General features: G+C 36.6%; 1 protein-coding gene across 3 annotated transcripts; it reads left to right on the top strand.

Annotated features, from left to right (window-relative positions):
* Nucleotides 1-8,586: 8,586 nt before the first annotated feature.
* On the top strand, nucleotides 8,587-26,596 carry LOC132173664 (uncharacterized). Of its 3 annotated transcripts, none has more exons than XM_059585225.1 (10): nucleotides 8,587-8,745; nucleotides 17,741-17,799; nucleotides 17,906-18,151; nucleotides 18,351-20,992; nucleotides 21,150-21,274; nucleotides 21,590-23,533; nucleotides 23,717-23,780; nucleotides 23,873-24,120; nucleotides 24,246-24,350; nucleotides 25,523-26,596. In XM_059585225.1, the coding sequence occupies exons 3-10, from the start codon at nucleotides 17,959-17,961 to the stop codon at nucleotides 25,755-25,757; spliced, it is 5,556 nt and encodes a 1,851-aa protein (XP_059441208.1). In that variant the 5' UTR covers nucleotides 8,587-8,745; nucleotides 17,741-17,799; nucleotides 17,906-17,958; the 3' UTR covers nucleotides 25,758-26,596. The 3 variants fall into 3 exon arrangements, with proteins under 3 accessions (XP_059441208.1, XP_059441209.1, XP_059441207.1); XM_059585226.1 differs by having other exon boundaries at nucleotides 18,348-20,992; nucleotides 23,732-23,780; XM_059585224.1 differs by having other exon boundaries at nucleotides 18,348-20,992.
* The last annotated feature ends 370 nt before the right edge of the window (nucleotides 26,597-26,966 follow it).

Raw genomic sequence — 26,966 nt, 5'->3', positions numbered from 1 at the left:
TATAATATTAAAATTTTATTTAAAAATCATTTTTATAACTTTTGAGATATAAAATTACTAATCAAATTTCCACATTAAAATTTTCTTAATCTATTATTTTCAATAGATAACATAACTAATTTATTTTATCTTTCTAATTAGAAAAGCCATTGTAAGTATGATTTAATTAGTTGTGTACTTCAATGACACGCGATTGAAACTTGTAACTACGATCAACAAAAATCAATGGCTTATAATAGTAAGTATAACATAAAAATATCAAAGAAATAAAAAATAATAGAACCAAGAAGCAAAAGGTTAGAAGTGAGGGAATAAAATAAGATTAAAAAAATATTTATTAAAATGGGTTGTGCTTTAGTTTTGAATTTTTTAAGATTTTAAAAGTACAACATCACTTTTTATTTTTAACCATCATAGCATGTCATGACTGTAATTCCCCAAAATTCGACCTGATCAGCTTAGTAGGATTACTCGCAATTACCTTAATTCAACTAACTGGTAGATAACTAGGGGATTGTCTATCTCTAGCATAATCAGAGTAAATGCATATGTGTGACATTAATGAATATTAGGAATCTAAAATCATCACATAAGCATGTATCATCAAGCAAAGACAAGGAGCTAATCGAAATGCAGATATTCTAATCAAACTTGATTACACAAAGTAGGTCTCCGACTCATCTTAATAACCAAGAGTGGCAATCTTGCCATGGTCATCTTCTCAGAAAGAGATTTCCTACAAGTTGTTATAAATGCGTAAGTCTAAAGACTTAGTAAGTAAACCTCATAGTTGGGTATGAAATTAGCTAGTTATTGGTGAACGAAAATAAACATGCATTTTTAATAAGAATTAAAATGAGGTGTTGTCTATGTTAATACACCATGAAAGTATGGTTTTATTTAAAAATTAAGAGGTGTAATTCCAACGGCAATCGCTTATAAGTTTTAATGCAGAAAAACTAATGCTTTAATAAGTCGTAACTATCATATATGGTTTACCCGATATATTACCCATTCTCCGTAGGGTTGGCATTGTCCCGAGGGACCTGTAATACAATGTCGGTGCCCCGGCTATTGTACGCTACCGTTCATAACTAGCAACCCGACCGAATCTGACATCGGGTGGCCCACATTACTAATAATGTATGTCCGGTAATAACCCACCAATCAAATATTGCTACACCGGTCACGAAACAATCATTGGATCTAATGCCCATATAATATATCCACACATATTTGACCATAAAATCAGGTATATATAGTAAGCCTATGGCCATTATATTGTACGTGCTGGTGTCTCATGTCATATGATGCATCTTATTAAATCAATTATTAAGACAATTATCAAGTTGTGTAAAATATAAATATGTTTATATCATACGCGTACTTAGTCAGCTAGAATATCACACATTTTTAAGGAAAGTAGTCGTAAGTATTTACTTACCTCATACCCTCGCTTGAGTCATCAGACATTCTGAATGCATGTTATAACGAAACATGGCTATCATTATACACAGTGCTAAATGTTTTACTAAAGACACATAAGGTCCTAATTGAGAACAACTAACTAAAATGTCACAAAACTTTCCTTCTACACATTTTGGGCTCTGGTCGAGCATTCTGTCCAAGGAGCGAACGTTCGGCCATAATGGGTAGAGAACGTTCAATCAGAGTCAAAATGCAATATTTGAGCTTTTATCTTCAAGTTACCATGTTACAAACTACACCATGTTCTAAAGTGGAAAATGTTCATTCTCCTGGGTTATTGCAACCTTTGCCTATTCCTAAGGGGAGCTGAACTTATATTTCTATGGATTTTATAGAGGGTTTACCTCTTCCTCATGGCAAAAGTGTGATATTGGTCATAGTTGATAGGCTTACTAAATATGGCCACTATCTTTAGCACATCCTTTTACAGCTATAACTGTGGCTAACCTATTATTTGAGCAAGTATTTACATGGTTTACCTCAAACTATAGTCTCAGACATGGACAAGCTGTTTACTAGTTTGTTTTGGAAGGAGTTATTTACTCTTCAAGGAACTACATTAGCTTTTAGCTCAACTTACCATCCCCAGTCTAATGGTCAAACCGAGGCTTTAAACAAATGTTTGGAGGGATACTTAAGGTGTTATATTGGGATTAAGCCTAAAGTTTGGACTAATTGGTTGTCTATGGCTAAGTGGTGGTATAACACTAACCATCACCCTAAAACTGGTTTAACTCATTTTAAAGCTCTCAATGTTATCTTCCACCGAGACTACTCTCTTAGAGCATTCCCAGCAGCTACTCGGTCATATTCCCTAAGTTTAAGGATCCAAACTACTTTTTACTTCCCTATATCAATTTGCACCACAATAGCTTCCTTATACCATTAAAATATTATTATTTTTATTTTACCTTTTTTATATTTTATTCCTTTAATTTAACCTTTCTTTCTCTCTCTCATCTCATCTCATCTCATCTCCGTCTTCTTCTTTCCTTTCTTTCCCTTCCAGCCGCAGCACCAATTTCCCTCTCTGCCTCACTCATCTCCATCTCACTCTCTGCCTCACTCTCTTGATCTCCTTGAATGGTGAAGTCTGGTGAGCATATATGATTTCTCTCTCTCATCTCATCTCATCTCCGTCTTCTTATTTCCTTTCTTTCCCTTCCAGCCGCAGCACCTATTTCCCTCTCTGCCAGCATATATGAGAGCCTTGAAGTTTGGTTTGATCGGTCTGGGTTTCTGGGTTTCTGTTGGGTCTTGATCGGTCTAGGTTTTTGCTGCATCGTCTCATCTTCTCCGAGTTCTCTGTTTGGGTCCCAAGAAATGGAGGAAAACGAAGAAGCGAATATTTTTCCTGTTCTTTTTTTTTTTTTTTCCGATTTTTCATCTCGCCGGAAGAGGGCTGGTTCAGCTTTGCCCAGGCGCTGCCCACTGCACGACGACGGTGGCTCAACCACCGTTCTTCGGTCTCTCTCTCTCTCGGCTTGAACAGAACGCTCACCATTCTCTCTCAATCTCGAACGCTCTCTCTTTTCGGTCTCCTCTGTACCTTGTGTCGAACATGGATGAAAGTTGAGAGGTTGAAGAAGATAGAGTTTTTGCAGCAAGAGGTTGTGTTCAGAGAGGGATGGCGTGTTGACAGGAAAGAGAAAGAGGGTGCGTTGAGAGTTGGGCTGACAGGAGAGAGAAAGTTTTTTTTTTTTTTTTTTTCAATTTAATAAGGCTTTGGATCGCTACAATTGAACCCAATGTTTTTGGTTCAACTGTAGCATCTGATTGTTTAGGAAACCATATAGAGAATTTGCTGTGGGACGTTTTTTGCGATTTTTTAGACATATTCCCTAAATTTAGGGAACAGACTCCCTTATAGGGAGTCTGCTGGGAATGCTCTTATGTACTAGGTATTACTGCAAATGAGGCAATGAATTGGTCGGTCATTAAAGAGTAGAGAGCAGCAGATTATTCAAATTTTGAGAGACAATTTAGAGAAATCACAAAGCAAAATGAAAATGAATGCAGATAGACTAAGAACATAGAGATCATTTGAAGAAGGTGCTTGGGTGTTCCTCCGCTTACAACTATGCATCTACTTTTTCAAAACATTTATGAAAAAATTATTTATTTATTATTTTATTTTTTTGTATTTTGTGCTTTGAAAAGTATTTTTTAATTTAGAAAGTGTTGTTTTATTTTTAGTTTTTTAATTGAAGAAATTGTCCATAGATAATACATTAACAAATGTATTGATTGAATCTTATTCATAATATTTGTAACAGTCCCAACTATCAATTAATTTTTTTTAAAATTAATTAATTCAATGATTAGTTGGAACTACCGCATTAACATTGTGGGATAAAAAATGTGTTTTTTTATGATTACTCTTCACTCTAAATAAATACTTCTTTTTCGCTCCAAGTGAGGGTGGCTCAATAAAAATCAAGGCCGAAGTCAAAAGTTAAAATGCAGCGTTTTAAATTTTAAAATATTAATATAATAAATTAAACAATTATTTAAAAAATCGTTTTTATAGCTTTTTGAGATGTAAAATTACTAATCAAGTTTCAATATAAAAAACATTTTTGAGGCTTTTCATAATTTAAGAGCCTGGCCTAATTGGCCTAGCTATAAAGCGGGCCCTAGAGCCTCCAAGTTTTTGAAACAAGCAATAGCAGAGCTAACTCCCACTACCCAAATTCATGTTCCAAACATAAAACGTTCAGAATAAATACAAATCTCAAGTAATAACTACTATTATAACATCAATTAAAAAGAACATTATTCATGGATCAATAACTTTGGATAAACTACCATTACAACCTATTTTGCCATCTAAAATAGATTATTGCTCTACCATTAGAAGACCCAACAATTGACTTTATTTTTGTTTATTAGTAAGTTCACTTAATATTGCTTACTATGTAAATGAACTAATTAAGTTAGAGTGACTACTTGACTTATTTAAGGTCAACCAAATATTTGTTGTTTATATGCAATATTTTAAGATGGAGTCAATAGAAGTAGAATTTAAGTTCAATATATAATTGTATCAAATAAAAATGTCTAAAACTGATTTTAGAGAATATCTTCTTAAAATAGATCGTATAATTTGTTTGCAAAGTCAATTAATTAATACCTAATGGATGGTAAACGAGGTCTCGAGACTTTTCCCAAGTAGATAAAGTTAATATTATAAATGAAATCAAATTGAGATAAGGCTTAAAGACACACTTAAAGTGATGAGGAATATTTCTTACTAAGTTGTTCGAATGTTACAAAAATTTAGGATGCAAGGATATTGCATGGCCTATCCGTTATGAATAATCTAGAATATGAAATCAACTTACTCGAGACATGTGAGCACCGCAACCCAAGACATCTCAATCCCACTTGAATTCCTTAAACACATTTGAAACAAAATAGAGAAAGAAAAAAAGAAAAAAGAAAAAAAACTCTCATAGAGTTACAATAACTCAAGAGTTTAGAGTTACAAGAACTCAAGAGATAAAAGTTATAAATGATAAATCACCAGTTATCTTAAAAGTTTAAGCTTATAGGAAGATGTAAATTTAATCACTTAATCATGACTTTAACACTCTCCTATGAGATCAAACTTCCTTTTAAAATGTGATGCTTAACACGTTGAATATTTAATTTAAATTGGGTGATTTGACAGAATCAAAGTTCGATTCATGAACATTTGGCTCTGATACTATATTAGAACTTATAATTTAGGGAAGATAGATGAGAAAAAGGAAGAGAGATTCAGAGAATTAAGGTGCTTCGACAAGCTACTATTTCATTAAGCAAAAAGAAAGAAAGATAAAATGAAGGTTGTCAAATATAAAATATAGAACATGTTTCTCTTATTTCTTAATTTTTTTTTTTCATGTTTATAATCTTTTAAGACAACATTTAAGTTATTAGAAATATATTAATAATCTTTTAAGACAATAATTAAGTTATTACAGAAGGTTTGAGTTACACATGATTGGTCCCAAATTAACGGTAATTGGACCAATCCAATCATATAGCTCTCTACACTAGCTCCACAACCACGTGGCAAAATCTAATTGCATGACCACCTAAATCTCTCCCTACTCTTATTTATTATTTTATTTTATTTTGTATTTTGTGCTTTGAAAAGTATTTTTTAATTTAAAATGTGTTGTTTTATTTTTAGTTTTTTAATTGAAGAGATTGTCCACAGATAATACCTTAACAAATGTATTGATTGAATCTTATTCATAATATTTGTAACAGCCCCAACTAACTATTAATTTTTTTTAAAAAATTAATTAATTCAATGATTGGTTGGAACTACCATATGAATATTGTGGGATAAAAAATGTGTTCTTTTATGATTACTCCTCATTCTAAATAAATATTGGGAAAAATACATTTTACCCCACTGAACTATCCATCAATTTGCACTTTGACATCCAATGTTTAAAAAGTGACACTTGACTCCCCAAACTTTCAAATGGTTGCAATTTGATCATTATGACTTTTTTTTTTCCCAAAATACCCCTATCCCAAGTTAAAAAAAAAAAAATTAAAAAATTAAGGGATGTCCGGTCTGAGGTGGCCGAAGCCACCCCTAGGCCCAACTAGGGTGGCCAGCCACCCCATAATTTTTATTTTATTTTTTAAAATTTATTTTTTTAACTTGGCATGGGGGCATTTTGGAAAAAAAAAAAAAAAACGTCATAATGGTCGAATTGCAACAATTTGAAAGTTTAGGGGGGTCACGTGTCACTTTTTAAACATTAAAGGTCAAAGTACAAATAAGTGGATAGTTCATGGGATAAAATGCATTTTCCTATAAATACTTCTTTTTTGCTCCAAGTGAGGGCGACTCAATAAAAATTGAGGTCGAAGTCAAAAGTTAAAATGCAGCATTTTAAAATTTAAAATATTAATATAATAAATTAAACAATTATTTAAAAATTTGTTTTTTATATCTTTTTGAGATGTAAAATTATTAATCAAGTTTCAATATAAAAAACATTTTTGAGGCTTTTTATAAATTAGGGGCCTAGCCTAATTGGCCTAGCTATAAAGCCCCTAGAGCCTCCAAGTTTTTGAAACAAAGCAAGAGCAGAGCTAACTCCCACTACCCAAATTCATTCTCTAGACATAAAACGTTCGGAAGAAATACAAATCTCAAGTAATAACTACTTTTATAACAAAAATTAAAAGAACATTATTCATGGATCAATAACTTTGGATAAACTACCATTACAACCTATTTTGCCATCTAAAGTAGATTATTGCTTTACCATTAGGAAACCCAACAATTGACTTTATTTTTGTTTATTAGTAAGTTCACTTAATATTGCTTACTAAATAAATGAACTAGACTACTTGACTTATTTAAGGTCAACAAAATATTTGTTGTTTATATGCAATATTTTAAGATGGAGTCAATAGAAGTAGAATTTGAGTTCAATATATAGTTGTATCAAATAAAAATGTCTAAAACTGATTTTAGAGAACCTCTTCTTAAAGTAGATTGTATAATGTGTTTGCAAAGTGAATTAATTAATACCTAATGGATGGTAAATGAGGTCTTGAGACTTTTACCAAGTAGATAAAGTTAATATTATAAATGAAATCAAATTGAGATAAGGCTTAAAGACACACTTAAAGTGACGACGAATATTTCTTACTAAGTTGTTCGAATTTTACAAAAATTTAGGATGCAAGGATATTGCATGGCCCCTCCGTTATGGATAATCTAGAATATGAAATCAACTTACTTGAGACATGTGAGCACCGCAACCAAGACATCTTAATCCCACTTGAATCCCTTAAACACATTTGAAACAAAATAGAGAAAGCAAAAAAGAAAAGAAAAGAAAAGAAGAGACAAGAGTTACAAGAACTCAAGAGATAAAAGTTACAAATGATAAATCACGAGTTGTCCTAAAAGCTTAAGTTTATAGGAAGATGACTCAATCATTACTTTAATACTCTCCTATAGGCTAAAACTCAATTTTAATAGGTGATACCCAATACGTAAAATGTTTAATTTAAATTGGGTGATTTGAAAGAGTCAAAGTTCGATCCTATGACCTTTTAGCTTTGATACTATATTATAACTTATAATTTATGGAAGAGAGATTCAGTGAATTAAGGTGGTTCGACAAGCTCCTATTTCATTAAGCAAAAAGAAAGAACGATAAAATGAAGATTGTCAAATATAAAATATAGAACATGTTTTTCTCTTATTCCTTATTTTTGTTCTTCATGTTTCTAATCTTTTAAGACAAGATTTAAGTTATTGGAAATATATCTCTAATATTTTAAGATAATAATTAAGTTAGGAAAAAATACATTTTACCCCCTGAACTATCAACTCATTTGCACTTTGACTTTAAATGTTTAAAAAGTGACATTTGACCCCTCAAACTTTTAAATTGTTGCAATTCGACAATTTTAAGTTCTTTTTTTTTTTTTCCCAAAATGCCCCAATCTCAAGTTAATTTTTTTTTTTTTTTTTAAATTAAGGAATGTCCGGTCTGGGGTGGCTTCAGCCACCCCTAGGCCCAACTGGGGTGGCCGGCCACCCCTTAATTTAATTTTTTTTTAAACTTGGGATGGGGGCATTTTAAGGAAAAAGAAAAAAAATCATAATGATCGAATTGCAACAATTTGAAAGTTTTGAGGTCATGTGTCACTTTTTAAATATTAAAGATCAAAGTGTAAATGAATAGATACTTAAGGATAAAATGTATTTTCCCAATTAAGTTATTACAAAAGGTTTGAGTTACACAAGATTGGTCCCAAATTAACGCGAATTGGACCAATCCAATAATACAGCTCTCTAAGCTGGGCTTCACAGCCACGTGGCAAAATCTTATTGCATTACCACCTAATTCTCTCCCTACTCTCAACAACTCCTCACATGCCCTCCCTCCTCTCGGTTTCTTACACCCAGCCCCTCGCAAGTCATACTCATAAGCAAAAACGCTTTCATTTCGCAAAGAAACCAAACCCGCAGCTTCGGACCCGAGCCACTTGGCTTCGTCCACCGAGCCCCAGCCTCGGCCCGAACCTCAGTTTTGTTCCTCAGTTCGTTGAAAATTTCGCACTATTTCGATCACTTTTTATCTCTCTGTCTGTCTGTCTCTCTCTTTCTCTCTCTCTCTCAAACACGCCCATTTACTCACTCTTCGATTCAAACCCTAACGTTTCGCAATCAGACACTCTCGGAGGATCGGTTTGGAGCTTCAATGGAGGCCGCTTGACGTTACTGTGAGTCAAAAGCCCTTATTTCCCTGTTAAAAAACCCTAATTTTCTCTCTCTAGGGACCATTTCTATTTCGAAAGCAAATCTATGCTAGGTTTTTGGTGTTCTGGGGTTGGGCAGCTTTCTCGCAGCTCATATTTGTCGTTTTGTGTGGCTTTGTTGATTAAATCACTGGTTGTGAGTTCGAATTGTGGTGTTGTCTTCTCGATCTTACGTGTTTCAGTTACAAATGCGGGATTTTGAGAAAACTTTTGGCTTTTGAGTTTGTTTGGTTGCTATGAAAATAGAGGAAAAGGAAACAAAATGAATTTGACTCTGAATTTTGTCGTTTTTGTTTGCCAGAAATGATACCTTTCGGCTCTGCCGAAGTCTTATTGTTGCACCGGGCTTTTGTTTGTTTTTTTGTGTTGCTGGAAATAGTTGTATAAGGCTCAGTTATGCCTTTTTCATTGTTTGCTTTGCGGCTTTCCCTGGTTCTAAATGAGGAAAGTTTAGCATTCAATTGAATTCTTTTTTCCCCTCCATGGCATACAATCACTAAGTAATAATGGAGAAGAAATGTTATTATGTTAGATATATTCTGGTACATACATTTTGTTTGTGCGTGTTTGGGTTTTGGTGGTACTGGGATTCTGGCGACTTTGTTATGGAGGCATTGGCTACTTCTTGTGCCTGAATGTTGTAGATTTTGTTTTGACTGTTGTTGTTAGTAGCATCAGCAATATTTGATTTTAATTTCTTTTATATGTCATTTGAATGAGTAGATTTTACATATCTTAAGTGAATTTTAATTTCCTTATGTCTTTCATATGTGATATGAGTTTCCTGGTAATTAACACCGGGAACTTAAGTCTTTGCTATATGATTGGGGCTGTATTCGATCCTAGCCGAGCCGAGCTTCGAGCTGATGGACTCGGCTTGAATACATAATATAGGGACTCGAACTCGGCTAGCTTAAGAAGCCAAGCCTCCAATCGAGCTCGAGCAGCTCACACTCGATTGGAGTTTTGAAATTTTTTAACTTAGTTGTTAAAAATTTAAATAAAACTTCATTAATTTATCTTTAAAAAATGATAAATTATGAAGAACTATTTTTTCTCAACTCTCATCAGTCAACGTGAGCTAACAAATGAGCACAATTAATTCGCAACAATCAATATTTTATTTGGGTCTCATTAGTCAGCATTAGCCATCAAGAGAGACGCTATGTACGAGAGCCACAATAGCTCATTTTCTAGATGTAAGAGGCGAGGAGCATGTTGTTCCTTTTTGGTGTGGGACAACTCCATAAGTCAAATTTGAAAGAAAATGCTCGCTAGAATTCATCAAATGCCTCTGAAGAAGACATCTCTCCTTTCATGGCATCTTTTGAATAGTATTGATTATATTTGTTTGTGCATTTATTTGTAGTCAAAATTGCCTTTAGAAACTGGCTTTTCCAATCTTGTCAATCAACTATGAATACAAAGGATGAAACGAAATCTAGGGTATCGAAGAATTACCTATTGATTTGTTAAAACATATCTCATATACAAAAATGTTTAAAGTAAAGCCAAGTTATAAAGTGTATGGAGGCAAGTATGATGAGCGCACCCATGATAACTTATATGATCTTATTAACAATTCGAGCCGAATCAGTCGGATCAAACTTATATAAGCTGAGCTCACTAGCTTTATCTGAGTCGAGCCGAGTTTACACGAGTATATCTCGTTTAATATTCGGGCAGATATTGTGTTTATAAATGGCTCATTTATTATTTGAACCGAGACCAAATCAAGTTTAACTGAGCCGAGCCGAGTTCACGAGCAGCTGGGCTCATCTAACACCCCGATATATGATGATACATAACTAACAAATGTATGTGTCCCCACAACATTATTTACTTGGTAACAGGAGAATTTGTTTAAAGTAGACCATTGCAACTAGGTTTATGAAACATCGCGGGGGGTGGGGGGGTTCTGCTATTGATTTGTAATGTGATTAAAATACCTGAGTACATGAGTTATGGACACGAAACTTATTTGTCAAAGATGGGGAATATGAAAAAGCATTTTTAACTGAAAAAGAAAATTCAATGTTACTTATGCACCTATACCAACTGAAACCAAGGGACCTGTATAAACCAAAGGAAAAAAGAGTTCTTACGATTGTTATGCATTCATGACTGTGGACATTTGTTAGGAGAGAATGAGAAAATCATTTATGTTCAAACAAGATACTAAAGGAGTTCTCCTTCCCAACTTTGATTCCTCCTTTCCTTGAAAAAGCATTTGGAGGACTAAGACTCATCTGAGGGTGGGACAAATTCTAACTTTGGATAATCTCCGCAAGCTTCACATCATAGTGATGGATAATCTCCGCAAGTGTCACATCATAATGATAGATTGGCGTTGTGTGTGTGAAAAGAGTGGGGAAACTCCCGATCATCTCCTTTTCATTGCGATGTTGTGAGAGATTTGTAGAATATTGTTTTTCGAATGTTTGGAATAGAGGGGGTTATGCCTTGACACGTGGTGAATCTTTTGGCTTGTTAGAAAGGAAGAGTCAGTCGTAATGATATCAAAATTGTTTAGAATGTAATTCTGTCATGTTTAATGTGGTGCATTTAGAGAGAAAGAAATGCTTGATGTTTCAATGATTGTGAGAAGATGAGTTCGGATCTACATAATTTTTTTTAAATCCCTCTTTGAGTGGATCTTTGCTAACACGTTTCTTAATATTTCCAATTTTGTAGAATTTGTTCTCTCTTTTGTCTTTCTTGATTTGTTGGGTTACCAAGGTTGTGCCCCTTGCCCTTTTTAATGAAGTTGTATTACTTATAAAAAAACAGTCACTAAAGGAACTTATATAACCATAAGATGCCTATCCCCATTTTTGGCTAAATAAGCCTTAATTGGGTAAAAAAGTTATAGTTGATGTTGAGAATTTACAAAAATGTGGTCAAAGTTCTTCTAGGGTGATAGACAGACATCTTTAGAATGGCTAATTCAAGTAGAAGGATGACAGCCTATAAAAGAAACATGCTGGATACTTTGGTGATGGAGGATGGTCAGGAGATGGGATTTCCATGATAAATTCAATTGGTGTTTGTGCTTGGATTAGATCTCTGACCTAGGAAAAATAAGGGAAATCTATGTCTGTTTGCTTGTGGTGGGTTTTAGGATACCAAAATTTACAGTCTTTAGATTTGTTATGGTGAGTGAATGGATTTAGGATTTGTAGATTGAATCAGGGTTTGAGAAGTTTGAAATTTGGTGGCTGAAGAGGATGACCGGATGTGGACATTCTGGTCACCAGCAAACTTAGGTGTTTTATGGCTGGTTTGATGGGTTATTTCGTGAGTAACAGGCATGGGAAATATATTGGGTTTTAGGGTTTTGATAGATACGGAAAATAGCTGGATTTGAGGTTCAAAGAAAGGATTAGGGGCTGTGTGAACATTGACATAAACAAGAACTCAATGTTGGCATTCGTAAGTTGCATCATTTTAATCAAGCGCTTCTGGGTAAATGGCTTTGGAGATATGCTAATGAGAGTGAGGCTCTATGGTATAAGGTTATCAAAGCTAAATATGAAGATCAGGAGGGTGGTTGGTGCACAAAGGAGGTTTCGGGTTCCCATGGTGTGGGTTTATGGAAGCACATTAGGCAAGGTTGGGATTTTTTTGCCAAAGGTATTCATTATGAGGTGGGGGTGGGTTCAAAAGTTCGCTTTTGGCATGATATCTGGTGTGGGGACTCCTCTTTGAAGCATGCTTTCCCGTCTTTGTACAGCATAGCCAGACATAAAGAAGCTTGGGTGAAGGATAACTTTATTTGGAGGAATGGGGTTGTCGAATGGAATGTCATTTTTGTGAGATCGGTTCAGGATTGGGAGATGGATTTGATTTCCTCCTTTTTTGACCGGTTGTATTCGTACAAGATATCCTTAGGTGCTATGGATTGTATTCGATGGTCTTCGTCTAAGAAAGGCATTTTCGAGGTTAAGTCCCTATTCAAGGCTTTGTCCAAATGTGATCATGATTTGTTTCCTTGGAAGAGCATTTGGCGGACAAAGGTGCCATTGCGAGTGGCTTTTTTCGGGTGGACCGCGGCCTTAGGCAAAATTTTGACTCACGATACCCTGCGGAAGAGGAACATAGTGGTAGTGGAATGGTGTTGTATGTGCAAGAAGAATGGAGAGTCGGTTGATCATCTTCTTCTCCATTGCGAGATTGCAAGTGTTCTTTGGCATACTATTTTTGATCGGTTTGGGCTGTTTTGGGTCATGCCTTGCAAGGTGAGGGGCTTGTTCGAATGTTGGTGGTCGGGAGGAAGTTCTCGAAGCGCGGTAGTGTGGAAGATGATCCCTTTGTGTCTTATGTGGTGTATTTGGAATGAAAGGAATGCTAGATGCTTTGAAAACTCCACTAGGACTATAGAGGATTTGACTCATTTTTTCTTCTTTACTTTGTATTCCTGGACGGCCGCTTGGCTAGCTCCTATAGGAATTAGTTTCTCTGATTTTCTTGTTCATTTTTCTCCCTCTTAGGCGCTCTCTTGTATACTTCCCGTGTATATGGGTTGCGCCCCTCTGCGCTCTTTTATATCATATTTACTTATCAAAAAAAACATAAACAAGAACTGTGTGCTACCAAAGAGAGAGGGACTCCTAATTCGATCAAACTCTCTGAATTCTTTTAGTACATTGAAAACAATGTATAAGGACTTATCTTGGGATGATGTTTGGTGTGGAGAAGCGTGTCTTAAGGAAGTTTTCCCAGGCCTATACAATAGCTTGTGTAAAAGACGCATCTATTGCTGACAATATGGACTTCACGGGTGGTGCTCTTCAATGGAATGTTTAGCTTTTTTTTCAGTTGATTCATGATTAGGAATTGGAAGTGTTAGCCTCATTCTACACTTTGTTGTATTCCCATAGAATGAATAGGGAAGGAGAGGATAAAATTTGGTGGATTCCGTCTGGTAAAGGGAAGTTCGATGTTAGATCTTACTATAATGTCTTGGCTAGCACAGAGGCTAGTCCATTCCCTTGGAAGAGCATTTGACGCACCAAGGCACCCATGAGAGTGGCTTTCTTTACCTGGATGGTGGTGTTACGGAAGATCCTCACGATTGATAATCTTAGAAAAATGAATCTTATTGTGATCAATAGATGTTGCTTGTCCAAATCAGATGGGGAGATGATCGATCATCTTCTTCTCCATTGTGAGATCGTTTGCTCTTTATGGTATGCTATTTTTAGCCGGTTTGGATTGTCAGGCGTCATGCCTAGTAAGGTGGTGGATTTGTTTGCTTGTTGGTGGTCGGGTGGGCGATCTCGGAGCGCTGTTGTGTGGAAGATGGTTCCCCTGTGCCTAGTGTGGTGTTTATGGTTAGAAAGGAATGTGAGATGCTTTGAGGACTCGGAGAGATCTTTGGAGGAACTCACGGCTTTCTTCTTGTACACACTTTTCACTTGGACTGCAGCTTGGCTTGCCCCTTTAGTGATTAGCTATCTTGATTTTCTTGTTCTTTTCTCTTCTCCTTGTTAGACGTTTTCTCTTGTATACTCCCTGTGTATTTGGGTTGCGCCTCTTTGTGCTTTTGATATAAACATTACTTATAAAAAAAAAAAAAGGACTTATCTTGTACTAGTTGCATTGAGACTCCAAATTTGACTAGTAAACTAAGGGCCTTAGAAAACCCAATAAAAGGCTCCTAATACTATTAGAAATTCTGGCATAAACTAGACAAAACATGGTTAAGAAATTAACTCTAAATCAAAAGCATGCCCATGATTTTTATGAAATTCCAGGTCTGTCCCTACACATAAAAATGCCAGTAACTCATAAAGTAATAAGAACTTGAAAACTATTGTAAACTAAGACACTTGTATCATAAACTTTGGAAGCATAAAGGTCTTACTTCAATCGGATGTCATTTGATGCTCCAACACATGAAATGCTCTTAAGTTGCAAAAATTGAAAAAATACTTCAAAGGCAGTAATTGTACGTTTCTTTCATGGCTGAGTCAACGTTTCAGATGTTGCGTTTGTGATTCATTTGGCTTTTGGATTGGTTGGAACACAGGTTTTCCAAAATGAGATTCTTGCCATCATTCAAAGGGTGATATAATTATCCTGGCTGTTCCAACATAGATAGGGGTTGTTGGGAGGGGTTTTATGGCGGTGGTTGATAAGTTTATTTACTGCTGATATCAAGTGAAGCTAGAATGCCAAGTGGGTTTGTTCTGATGATGTAATTTTGTTCCTACTTTATCATTGACATCTTTCGATAATGGTGATATTTTCTGTCAATGAGGCAGAAATTTCATTGTTGGCATAAAATTCTTGTTTGGAATTAGCACATTGAATTGAAGAAGCAAGACTTGAGAATGCTTTCGTTGCTAGGAAGAGGGGAAAATATCGCACAGCCCTTAAAATTGGAGATTAGGGAATGGCTGTGATCAATATTGGTGGTCTAGCACTTCCATTTGTAAGGTTTATTGGGGGAGTGTTTAAGAATAAAATGAAGATTAGATTAGGTTTGATTTTAGTTATGTTCTTGAATAGATGAATATAGGGTAGGGATAAAATTGGACTTGCAGACAGATTGAATGTGGATGAAGAGTCTGCACAGTACTGTCAGCAATGAGCAAAAAAAAACAAAGACAGGGAGAGAGAGAGAGAATGAGAAGATAGAGATAAAAAAACTTAAGTTTCACTAACACCAGTAGGTCACTGAGAAAGAATCATTGGAGTCTCAATGGCGAAACTAGAGGAGAAATCTGCATTGGTGTATATCATTACTTTAACTTTTCAATAAGACTTACTTTGACAGAAAAAAGATTGACTTAAAATGAAATTTTTTTAAATTCAAAACTCCTATTTCAACATGGAAGAACTTTCTAATTACTAATTAAGACCTTTTATGAGTCAAATCAACAATTGTGTGTAATGTGGTGTATATGGAGAGAAAGGAATGCACGGAGTTTTGAGGATCGTGAAATTGGAATTATAGAGTTGAAGAAAAGGGTGCTTCAAACACTTTTCTCATGGAGAGAATTGTGGTATTCTTCGCAAGTTTCAACGCTTGCGGAATTTCTAGATTTTTGTGCGTCATTTTCAGTTTAAAACTTGTTTTTGTGGGCTCTTTTGTATATTTTATGTGTACATGGGTTGCGCCCCTTGCTCTTTTTAATACATTGATATTACCTATCAAAAAAAAAAAAAGAGTCAAATCAACAATAAAATTATTAAAATAGCGACCAGCAAACAATAAAGTTTAGTTAGCAGAAATTTCTAGTATGTACAACTAGTAAAATACACAAGATATAAAAATTTAGATCTCAATAATTCCAAGGCGACTTGATCAAGTTCGTTCAATCACATCCCACCAGAAGTATTAAGATGTACGACCCAAGGTGGAACCTTAGGATGAATTCCATACAGGCTTTGCAAATCTTTAGATCTCCACCTAGGAAATTTAGTCTTTTGCTTTGATAGCAAAGTGTGAGCAAGGATTATTCTTGAAAGTAAGCAAGAAAAATAATCTCTCGAAGACATATACTCCTGAAGTTTGTAAAATAAGATAAGGGGAAGACAGTTCCAAAAGATTGCTATAGATGATGGGTAATTCTGTCTAACAATATAATTTCCATGTTTCTTTTATGAAATTATCTTGGCTTTCTTGAAAACCTGTTGAAGAATGTTAGAAGGAATTCATGACGATGGTTGATACCTTCAATGTAAGATGAGGATTCTTTCTATTTCAAATCAAAGGGATAGTATTCATTTCATGGTTTGGATTTAAAGTTTGTGCATCTAATAGTGTATATGATTCCACATTATTTAATTTTTTTAAAAGACGAGTCAACAGATTTTATATACACCATTAGATGTACCAATTTTAAATCTTGATCATGAAATGGATACTATTCATTTCATTTGAAATGGAGAGGATCTTATTCCTTCAATGTAAGGGATGATAATTAAGTGAAGATAGGACCTTGTGGGGTTTTGTTCGATGATAATGCCAGAGTTTTTACTTAATTCTATGTTTGTTGTTGTAGTCATTGTTGTGGTTATTGTTATTATTATTATTATTTTTTTTTAAAAAAATTGTTAGTGTTGGTGCCATTACTATTGTTGGAAGTGCTTATACAATCTTAGCTTAAGGTTATTGTTATGAACGCTGAGAGCCATGTGACCTAATGACAATTGTTGATAACATTTAATACTATTTTCATGTCTCTTTCAAATGAGACTAAAAATCCTTGTGGATTAAAGGTGTTTTATTTTTTTTGCTAAACTCATTAATTTGAAGAAGAAAAATATTATAGAAGGATTCAAGATAATGAAGAGGGGAATTTAGGTTTTGCACTTTGATGGTAAAATTATGTAATTTGGTCTAGGTTTTGAAGATAACAAAGAAAAAAAAAAAGAATCCTCAAAAGGGGTTTGTAATTATAGGCACCTAGGTTCTGGCAACCCTTGTTAAATTAGAGATGGAAAAATAAAGCTGCAGAATATTTCTAGATGACTGGTCATTCCCCCTTTATTTTTATTTTTATTTTTTATTTTAATGTCGGGGAACCTCTCCAAGGCAGGGCCCTTCGTACCCACCCCTACAAAGTAAACCCCGGTCCCATGCACCGCACCCTCAGAAGTTTCCCTATACAGAACTAGTTAAATCGCTGGTTTTTTCATCAGGGGGTGTGACCTCAAGGAATTGTTTGCACCCATTCCCCTTTAAGTACGTCATTTCACTACATCACAAATTATAGTACCTGAACAAGAGAATGCTAGATTTACATTTTCTTCTTTGTCTTCCTCATCATTGCCCTGTCCTCCTTCCCCTCCCTTTTGTATCATCCAATATGGAGGAATCGTGTATACAATGAAGTGCCTTTGATTACTTGTCACTTGATATGACTTCTTGCAGCAAATATTGCTAACTCTTGTCCTGCCAAATCACACCACTTAAGAGGTATTGAGATGCTGGACTGTTTGTGTGCAGGATAAGTTTTGTGGGCAGGAAACGTGGCAATATTGGAGTAACCAAATGTATAGGAAGAGGTGTGTCTTTCCGAACTCAACTGTATTTGTAGAGATCTCATACTTTTTTATGATCTCTAATGGAATTGTGGGTGGTAATCTTGAATTTTTTTCATATTTCTTTTAGGTAATTTTTCTCACAAAATTTTAGCTGCTGAGTATTTGTGGGCTGGATCATCTATGCCTGGCAACGAAGTTGGAGACAGGGTCCACAATTTCTTTGGCCAAGAGAACTTGTCTGAGGACCAGCATCATTCACAGGTTGTTCATGGGAACTGGCCTGGATTAAATAACAATCTATTGGTTGGAAGCCAGAGACAGATCGGTGCACCTTTTATTTCTGATTTAAAGAATTACAATGTACAACAGTCAGGTATCAATAAGTTATCCTCTTCTTTTGGTTGTTTCTGTTGGCTTGTACGGTCTTCCTGTTTGTATCTAATGACTGCTGAATAAACTTCTGTTCTCAATTCCTTTTTTCTTCTTGTATAAAATCAAGGATCTCATGCTCATATGGTTAAGTGCCATTACCTGCTATTTAATCATACTGCTATGTTTTTTGGTTCTAGCAGACTCTGAGAGGGGAGATGGAAGTCAGTCTTCAAGAGTACCACATAGTTTCAGCTTGGCACAGTCAAATTTGAGGCCCGAGTTTGGCAGAAGTTTGTCTCAGAATCAGCAGACAACTCTGAATGGCCATGTGCATGGGCAGCAGTTTTTCCAGACGAGGCAGAATGAGGCAAACTTTCTGGGAGTGGATACAGAATCTGATCGCAATAATTTGACATCAAGAGGCATCTCTATTCTTGCTTCACAGCGAGGGAATGGTCCTGAGCTTAGTAGGAAAAAATTATCGAGGTTGGAAGCTACAGAATCTCCAGTTAATTTTGATATTTTTGGAGGTCAGCAGCAAATGAGTGGCCAGCAGCGTGGCATGCTGCAATCTTTGCCAAGGCAGCAGTCGGGGATCAATGACATGCAGCTACTACAGCATCAAGTCATGCTCACACAAATGCAAGAATTTCAGAGGCAGCAACAACTTCAGCAACTAGAGGCAAGGCAACAGAGTTCTATGAATCAGGTTTCCCCTGTCCCAAAACAGACAGCTCCCAACCATTCAGCTGCCCTAATCAATGGCATTCCTATTAACGAGGCATCTAATTATCCATGGCCGCCTGAGCTTGTGGCTGGTAACACGAACTGGCTGCAGCGTGGTGCATCTCCAGTTATGCAAGGGTCTTCTAGCGGACTTGTGTTATCCCCTGAGCAAGGCCAGGCACTATGTTTGATGGGATTGGTTCCTCAACAGGTTGATCAGTCACTTTGTGGGGTTCCTATTTCTAGTGCAAGAAGTACTCCAAATCAAAGTTCTCATGTTCAAATGGATAAGCCTGCATTGCAGCAGGTATCAGCTGGCGGTAATTCCTTTTCGGGTCATCAATATGCTGCATTTCCTGGTCAGGTTAGCATGCAAGATGAATCTTTGGCTTCCAGACAGGATTTTCAAGCTAAGAATATTTTTGGTCCTGCTGCTGGCCAAGGCTTAAACAGTGGATTTAATTTGGAAAACTTTCAGCAAGTGAATCCCCAGCGAAGAAATGCATCCATGCAGGAATTCAATGGGAGGCAAGAACTAGCTGGATCTTCAGAAACATCACAGGAGAAAACACTAATGCAGGTTGCCCCTTCACAGAGTGTGTCTTCCCTGGATCCAACAGAAGAAAAGATTTTGTTTGGTTCAGATGAAAATCTGTGGGATGCCTTGGGCAGGAGTACCGGGAGTTATAATATGTTGGATGGTACAGATGTTTTTAATGGATTTCCTTCTGTGCAAAGTGGGAGTTGGAGTGCTCTTATGCAATCTGCTGTAGCTGAAACTTCTAGCGCTGAAATAGGGATTCAGGAAGAGTGGAGTGGTCCGACTTTTGGGAACACAAGACCTCCGACTGGGAATCAACAGCCCTTAACCATTAATGATAGTAGCAAACAGCAAGTCTGGGCTGACAATAACTTACAGACTTCTTCGAATTCGAATTCTAGACCTTTTCCTCTTTCTGATGATGCAAATAGGTCCACCACGAGTACCAATTATTTTAATGTTCAAGGATTTCAGCAATCAGGACACAAAACTTTGCATCAACAGGGTGACAGATTGCAGGATAGTTCTTCTCATAGAACTATTCCACAGTTTCAGGAAGAAGGAAACAAATGGTTAGATCGTAGCCCTCTTCAAAAGCCACTTGCTGAAGGCAGTCACATATATGGAAATGCTGCTCAGTCTTCGTGTGTAGAAACAAATACCAAGAACGTTTCAGGTTCTTGGGCCCATCAACAGAGCATATCTCCATATAATAGTGGTGGCCAGCCATACAATAGGACAAATGGTTGGAACTTTACCGAATCTGTGTCACCTGATAGTGCTGCCACTCTGAAACATCATGAAAATGAAAAATCATCTCAACTGACTCAGAGTAGTGATCATAAGGGAAACACACATGAGGAAATTGGTCATGTTGCTAGTAGATGGAAGAATGCTTCTGTTCCCAATTCATCTGTTGAATTGGGACATACAAAGTCTGGCATAGGTAGTCTGCAAGTGTATAGGGAAGATTCAAGTTCTAATAGTGTTGCTGCAGTACCTAATTCAAGCACTTCCAGGGCCAATCAGGAAAGAAGCCTGCAGCTAAACAATAGTAATATTGATTTGTGGAAAGATGTTGATTCTTCAGGGAGCTCCAAAGGAAAGGAGGTTTTGGGGAAATACCAACATCATCTCAATGAGAGCTCTCAAGTTTTGGAGTCATCAGGGAATAATGGGTTGGACAAGGCAGCAGGTGAAATGCATGAAACAGAGAACTCGAATAAAAAAGAGAACTCAAGTGACGGTTTTCGCTCTAACATGTATCAACAAACTTCCACTGGTGGTTTGAGAGAGAATGTCTGGTTGGATGCTAGTGACTCGAGAACTTCGACTGGGGGCAAACAAAAGTTATCTAGTCAAGGTAATAGAAAACCTGGAACTCGCAGATTTCAGTATCATCCCATGGGGGATGTAGATGTTGATGTGGAGCCTTCTTATGGTGCAAAACATAATGCAAATTCACAGCCCATGGCTCAGCAGGTTTCTCAAGGATTAAGAGGTCATGACCAGGTGTACATTGGCCAGTCAAGATTTGCTGGTCACACCAATAGAAATTCTATGGAGTTGGAGAAGGTGATCATTTGGATTTTACTACCTTTGAGAATAATAGCCATACTATTTTTTTTTTTTTTTTCTTTTGATAAGTTCGATGTTTTAAAATTCCTAAGAATAAAAACTGCTTAACATTTTTTCATATAAAGTTTCACAGGGCTGTTTACCTGGTTTTCAGGGTGACACAAAAGGCTTTGATGAGATACCTTCAAAAGGCATGCTTCCAGGTCATGTACCTAATTCCTCTGCTCCCTTTGACAAATCCGTGGGTACTTATGACACAAACAAGACAGCAACATCGAGGTAGTTGAATATTTATGATTAACTATTGCTCTTTTAGCTTTGAAATTGTATACACCTATTTTTTTATATTATCTGTTGATTTTCTTCTTTAATTATTGTTCATTAAATTGTGGTGTAGCTTTATGTCTCTTAGATGCTGTGATAATAAAGGTTTGCCCACAGGCTCTACCTATTTGTTTTAACAAATGACAACTAATATGTTTAATGTTTACATATTTTATACTTCTCTTTCTGATTTTTCCCTATTATATTATAACTCACTGATGAGTTGAGTTCGAGTTGAATAATATGTTTTGTTGCTTTTAACTTATGCAGTAAAAATATGCTTGAGCTTCTTCATAAGGTGGATCAATCAAATGAACTTGGCGCCAGAACACACATTGGCTCTTCCGATCGCTATCTGTCTTCTGAGATGTGTGAAACGGAAACTTCTGATGGATCTGGTGGTCACCTTCAGCGAAAACAGTCTTCTGCTACTCAAGGTTTTGGTTTACAGTTGGCACCTCCATCTCAACGGTTGCCAATTCCTGACCGCACCTTATCTTCCCAGAGCTCCTCACAAACAGTTCTTGGTTCATCTCATGTAGCTTCTGGGACTGGGGATAAGGGTAATACATGGTTGGCTTCCACAGCCTCTGTTCAGTCTTTGTCATCTTCACGTGAATCATCTCAAGGTGAATTTAGGAATAACATTGCTGGTAGTTCAGGACCAACCAGCAATATACCTTCACAATACAGTGTCCAGGGAAATTTTTCTGCAGCTTTTGCTTCTGGTTCTCCTTTTTCAAGAAGTCATCTTCAGGCTCAGCACATGACTGTTGCAAGTGGACAAGTAATGTCGAATCAACCTGTAGACGTATCTTCCGATAGGCTTCCTTCCCAATCGAAACAGATAGATCAATCTGGTGAGAGAGCTCCAACGGGTCAATCTGCACTGGCAGCTGTGCCAGATATGTCTACAAGCACTCGCCAGAATAACCTTGCTTGTTCTGCGGAGATGTCCCATTCAAGAGATCCAGCCCTACAAATCCCATCTTCCGAGGCCATGCCAGTCTCTCTGCCTTGTGTGACATCTGGCATGTCTCAACCAGGTGCTTTTTCAAAAATGATACCAAATTTATGGAACAATGTTTCAAGCCAGCAACGCTTGTTAGGTCCCCAGCTATCCAAGGTTCCGTCTAATTTGTTAAAGTCCCATCTTCTATCAGAAAACAATTCTGGACCTCTGACGCTTGATAATCAAGATCCCCAAAGAGGAGGGAGTGGTCAGCCTGGATTTGGTGCAAGTTCTAGAAATTCACAAGGCTTAGTTGGGAAAGAGTATTCGATGAAAGAAAGCCCTGGGCAGCAAGTATCGGCTGAGAATATTGACCGTGTCGAAAAGACATCGAGTGTATCACAGGGGAAGGAATCTGCTGTAAAGCGTCTTTCTGATTCTACTCATTCAAATGCTGCTGCTACTCAAAGAGACATTGAAGCTTTTGGCCGTACTTTAAGACCAAATAATGTGATGCATCAAAATTACTCCTTACTGAATCAAGTACAAGCCATGCAATCCGAGATTGATCCAAGCAATCGTAGTGTGAAGAGATTTAGAGGCCCAGATTCTGGTGTGGAAGTACAGCAGGTAGCTCCAAAAGGACAGCAACTATCATATGGATACAATACTATGGTGAGAGAAGCATCAGATGATCATAGTTCAGGTCCATCTGGAGATTCTAAGATGCTAAGCTTTTCAGCTAAGCTAGGAGAAAGTCGGGATACAAATGCTTCTTCTCAGGATATGCTTGCATTTGGTCAGGACAATTCTCATAATTTATCTAGTAGTAGTAATGCAGCTGGTGTTGAGGCTGAGCATTCTCAGATTAGTCCCCAGATGGCACCATCCTGGTTTGAGCGGTATGGAAGCCTTAAAAATGGGCAGATGTTACCATCGTATGATGGGCGGAAAACTGCCACTGCCAAGGCTTTGGAACACCCATTCATTGTTGGGAAGCTATCTGATGGGTTGCTTGCTCATAATTCAGTCGAGCAAGTTAATGCTGCTGCCAGTGCTAGCCATCTTGGTAATGTCAGGCAAGGTTATACCTCTACATCTGTAGCAAATGATCAGTTATCAACCCCTCATTTATTGCCTACTGATGTCACCGATCAAAGTCTAGTTGTTGTGAGAACAAAGAAGCGTAAAAGTGCTACATTAGGACTTATACCATGGCATAAAGAACTGATGGACGTTTCCCAAAGGCTTCAGAATATCAGGTGGTTGGCATATGTGGCTCACCTCACTTTAAATTTAAATTTGGTTGGCTTTCTCAATTTTTTTTTTGTCAAAAGAAATATTGGATGTTTTACCCTATTTTTTAAATTTAACATGCGCATTGGTCTATGTTTTCCCTCGCCTTATTGATTTGTCCTATGCTGGTTTTTCTAACATAAGCATAGTTCAATCTTTTACAGTGCAGCAGAATTAGTCTGGGCCCAAGCAGCAAATCGACTGGTTGAGAAGGTTTGTTAAGCAAACTGTAGTTTGATATCATGTTTGTTCCTTTGATATTCATAGTTCTTTGAGATTTCTAATTGCTTCATATTTGATGACAGGTGGATGATGAAGTTGAAGCGTTTGAAGATGGACTACTTATGCTTAGACCAAAAAGACGGCTTACTTTGACTACACAGCTTATGCAGCAACTGCTTCACCCTCCTCCAGCTGCAGTTCTCTCTGCAGATTCTAGCTCACATTATGAGAGTATGGCTTACTTTATTGCTAGATCAACGCTAGGGGATGCATGCAGTGCAATCTCTTGCTGTGGAAGTGATAGCCTTATGCCTCCTGACAGCAGAAACCTGTAAGAATTGCTCCAGAAGTCACTTGAAAATGTTTATCTGTGCCTTTGCTGGATGACATTTATGATTTATGATTTTAATATGATTCCATACACTAACAATAAGTTTTTCCAAAATATGCTTTTAGCCTGTCTGAGAAGCTTAGAAGATCTGGTAGAAGTGATGATCAGTGCTTAAAAGTTATTGACGACTTCATTGGCAAAGCGAGGAAGTTGGAAAATGATCTGTTGAGGTAGCGTTCATGACGTTTGGTTTGATATATACTTTCTTACCGCTAACATATCACTATTTTTGCCCACTTGTCTTTGACAATGTAGACTACGTAGTCAGTCCTTTAGCTTGGAATTTCTCTGTTTTGATTTGTTTATGAATCTTTTATTTTTTTATTTTAACAGTGTCCTTTACAAGGTTTATCTTTTGTGCGATAAGGCATTCTTAGCTATATCTGAAAGTGATAAGGCATATAGGAGTTAAGGATTCATAATGACCTATTTCTACAAGAAGTAATAACTGTCGTTAATGAGCGACATGGTATAAATGAATTCATCTGGCAGAATCCAAGTAGTTTGAATAAACCTCTGTTGATTATCCTCCGTTGCACTTTCACTTTGCTGCGTACCTTTCAGCTACAGTAGTGTACCACTTCAACTAGAAGAGAATGCCTGTGCCTTGTGCTCTTACGTTGCTTAACCTAGGTACATTCAGGAAATTGGTGCAACTGAGATAAGGATTTTCAGATGTTTGATTAGAGAGACTTGAAAATTACACAGAAGATTAACACATCCAGAAAATCATGTAATTACGCAATAACTATTCGAAAGAGAACAACTAAAATTCCCAAAATTTGTTATATTGTCCATTGATATCATTGAGAGGATGCAAACTACTTTTTAGCCCGGATGAATGAATGAATTTTGTTGAAACAAAGGAAGCTGTACAATTGCAGCATCCAAGGATCAAAGCTTATTGCAATTCATCATTCCCAAGAAGTAGTACTACAAACAATTTGACTGGCTACAAGTTCTCTTATCTATAAGACATATCAGTTAAGATTGACCAAATGATAGCACAATGTAAGCTCTCAGAATCATAAACTACAACATTCGGTTAAGATGCACAAGATGGTTTTGACAGATTGAAATTTTAGAGCAGATTTTGCTTTGTGGGTTCCATTATACTGGGATTGTGAGTGCTTCTAATGTTTTTTTTCCCTTTCCCTTTTCTTTTTGGTTGCCTGGTGTTGCTGTTATCAGGGTATTATATGGTGTATTTCTTTGCTTCATAGCTTAATTACCTTAAAAAAAAAAAAATTCTTTGCTTCATTGCATGTAGTTCCCTCTCTCTCTCTCTCTCTCTCACACACACACACACACATATTTCTAATGCTTCCTTTGGATTATGCAGACTGGAAAATAGAGTCTCAATATTAGACTTAAGAGTGGAATGCCAGGATCTAGAGAAGTTTTCTGTCATCAACCGTTTTGCCAAATTCCATGGGCGGGGGCAGGCTGATGGGACCGAGACCTCTTCATCCTCCGAGACAACTGCAAATGCTCAAAAATCCTTCCCCCAGAGATATGTTACTGCACTTCCAATGCCTAGGAATCTTCCAGACAGGGTACAATGTCTTTCACTTTGATCATTAATTAATTGATTTTTTCCTCTTTCCCAGTCAGTTGTCTCCACATCCCTCTTGCTTCTATGGCCCATTTTCTTTCAACTTATATAATGGTCACTTGCTTTGAAAATTTAGAACCACAGGGGTGGGAATGTAGGAGAAGAATGGATGGTAGGAATGTCTCCTTAAAATCGATGGAGGCTGTTAGATCTTTGCAATCTAGGCCATTGATGTCGTTCTTGAGAAATATAAGTTGGTACCTGTATACTTTGATAGACTAGAAAGAAACTGCATTACTGCAATGCCCCGTCATTTTTCAGTAACTGGGGAGGACAGAAGCACATTCTGGTTTTTCAGCCGCTATAATTCCAGGTAATAAATGTGAATCGTTCCCAAGTTTTGGAGCATGAGTTTCTGTTCAGAAATTGGGTTTATCTATTCTTTTAAAAAGAACAGGAGAAAAAGGGAGGTGAGTGGGCAGGGGATTTCCAATTTTACTGCAAAAATTAGGCTGTTAGACTGTTATAGATATGATATATAATGATTTAATCCGACTTGTTCATACTTGTACCTAAAAATAGTGAACTTTCTATCAGAAATTGAGCTGAAATGATAAAATGGGTGGCCAAATTATCTGAATGGTTCATGGCAAAGCCAATTTTTAATTGTCTGGATCTACAAATTTTCATTTTTATTTTTATTTTTACGGTACCCTATCTTGTTAGATGTGTTACTGACCCATAATATGCTGAAGTTTAGCGATAAGGATAATCCTTGTCTGGAGTACCAAATCCTTATTTAAGCACACGAGAAACTTGTATATGTGGAGAAATGATCGAATATTTATTTACCCATGGGAATCCTGTTGTATGAGCGTCTGCCCTCTCTCTCTCTCTCTCTCTCTCTCTCGCTCTCTCTGTGTTCTGGGAGGATGGTGGTAAAGGTACTTTACAAGTGTTCCTTTTGTTGTTTACCAAAACTTGAAAAAGAGGAAAGCCAGGTGACGTGCATAGAGAAATGTTGTACATACTTTCAAGTGGTCATTATCAAGTGCTCTTTTTTTGACGTAACAGTGAAAATTACTTTTGGATGCTACATGTACTTCTATTTATTAGAGACATGTTACACAACTATTTTTTAACCATCTATTTTTGCAAATTTAATGGATCAACCGTTGGATTCGTTGATTCATGTGAATCTCATACAAATTCAATGATAGATTCATCTATT

Source organism: Corylus avellana, chromosome ca3 (assembly GCF_901000735.1).
Source record: "Corylus avellana chromosome ca3, CavTom2PMs-1.0".
Classification (NCBI taxonomy): Eukaryota; Viridiplantae; Streptophyta; class Magnoliopsida; order Fagales; family Betulaceae; genus Corylus; species Corylus avellana.
The sequence above is the reverse complement of the archived record's forward strand: the minus strand, read 5'-3'. Positions and strand labels throughout refer to the sequence as shown.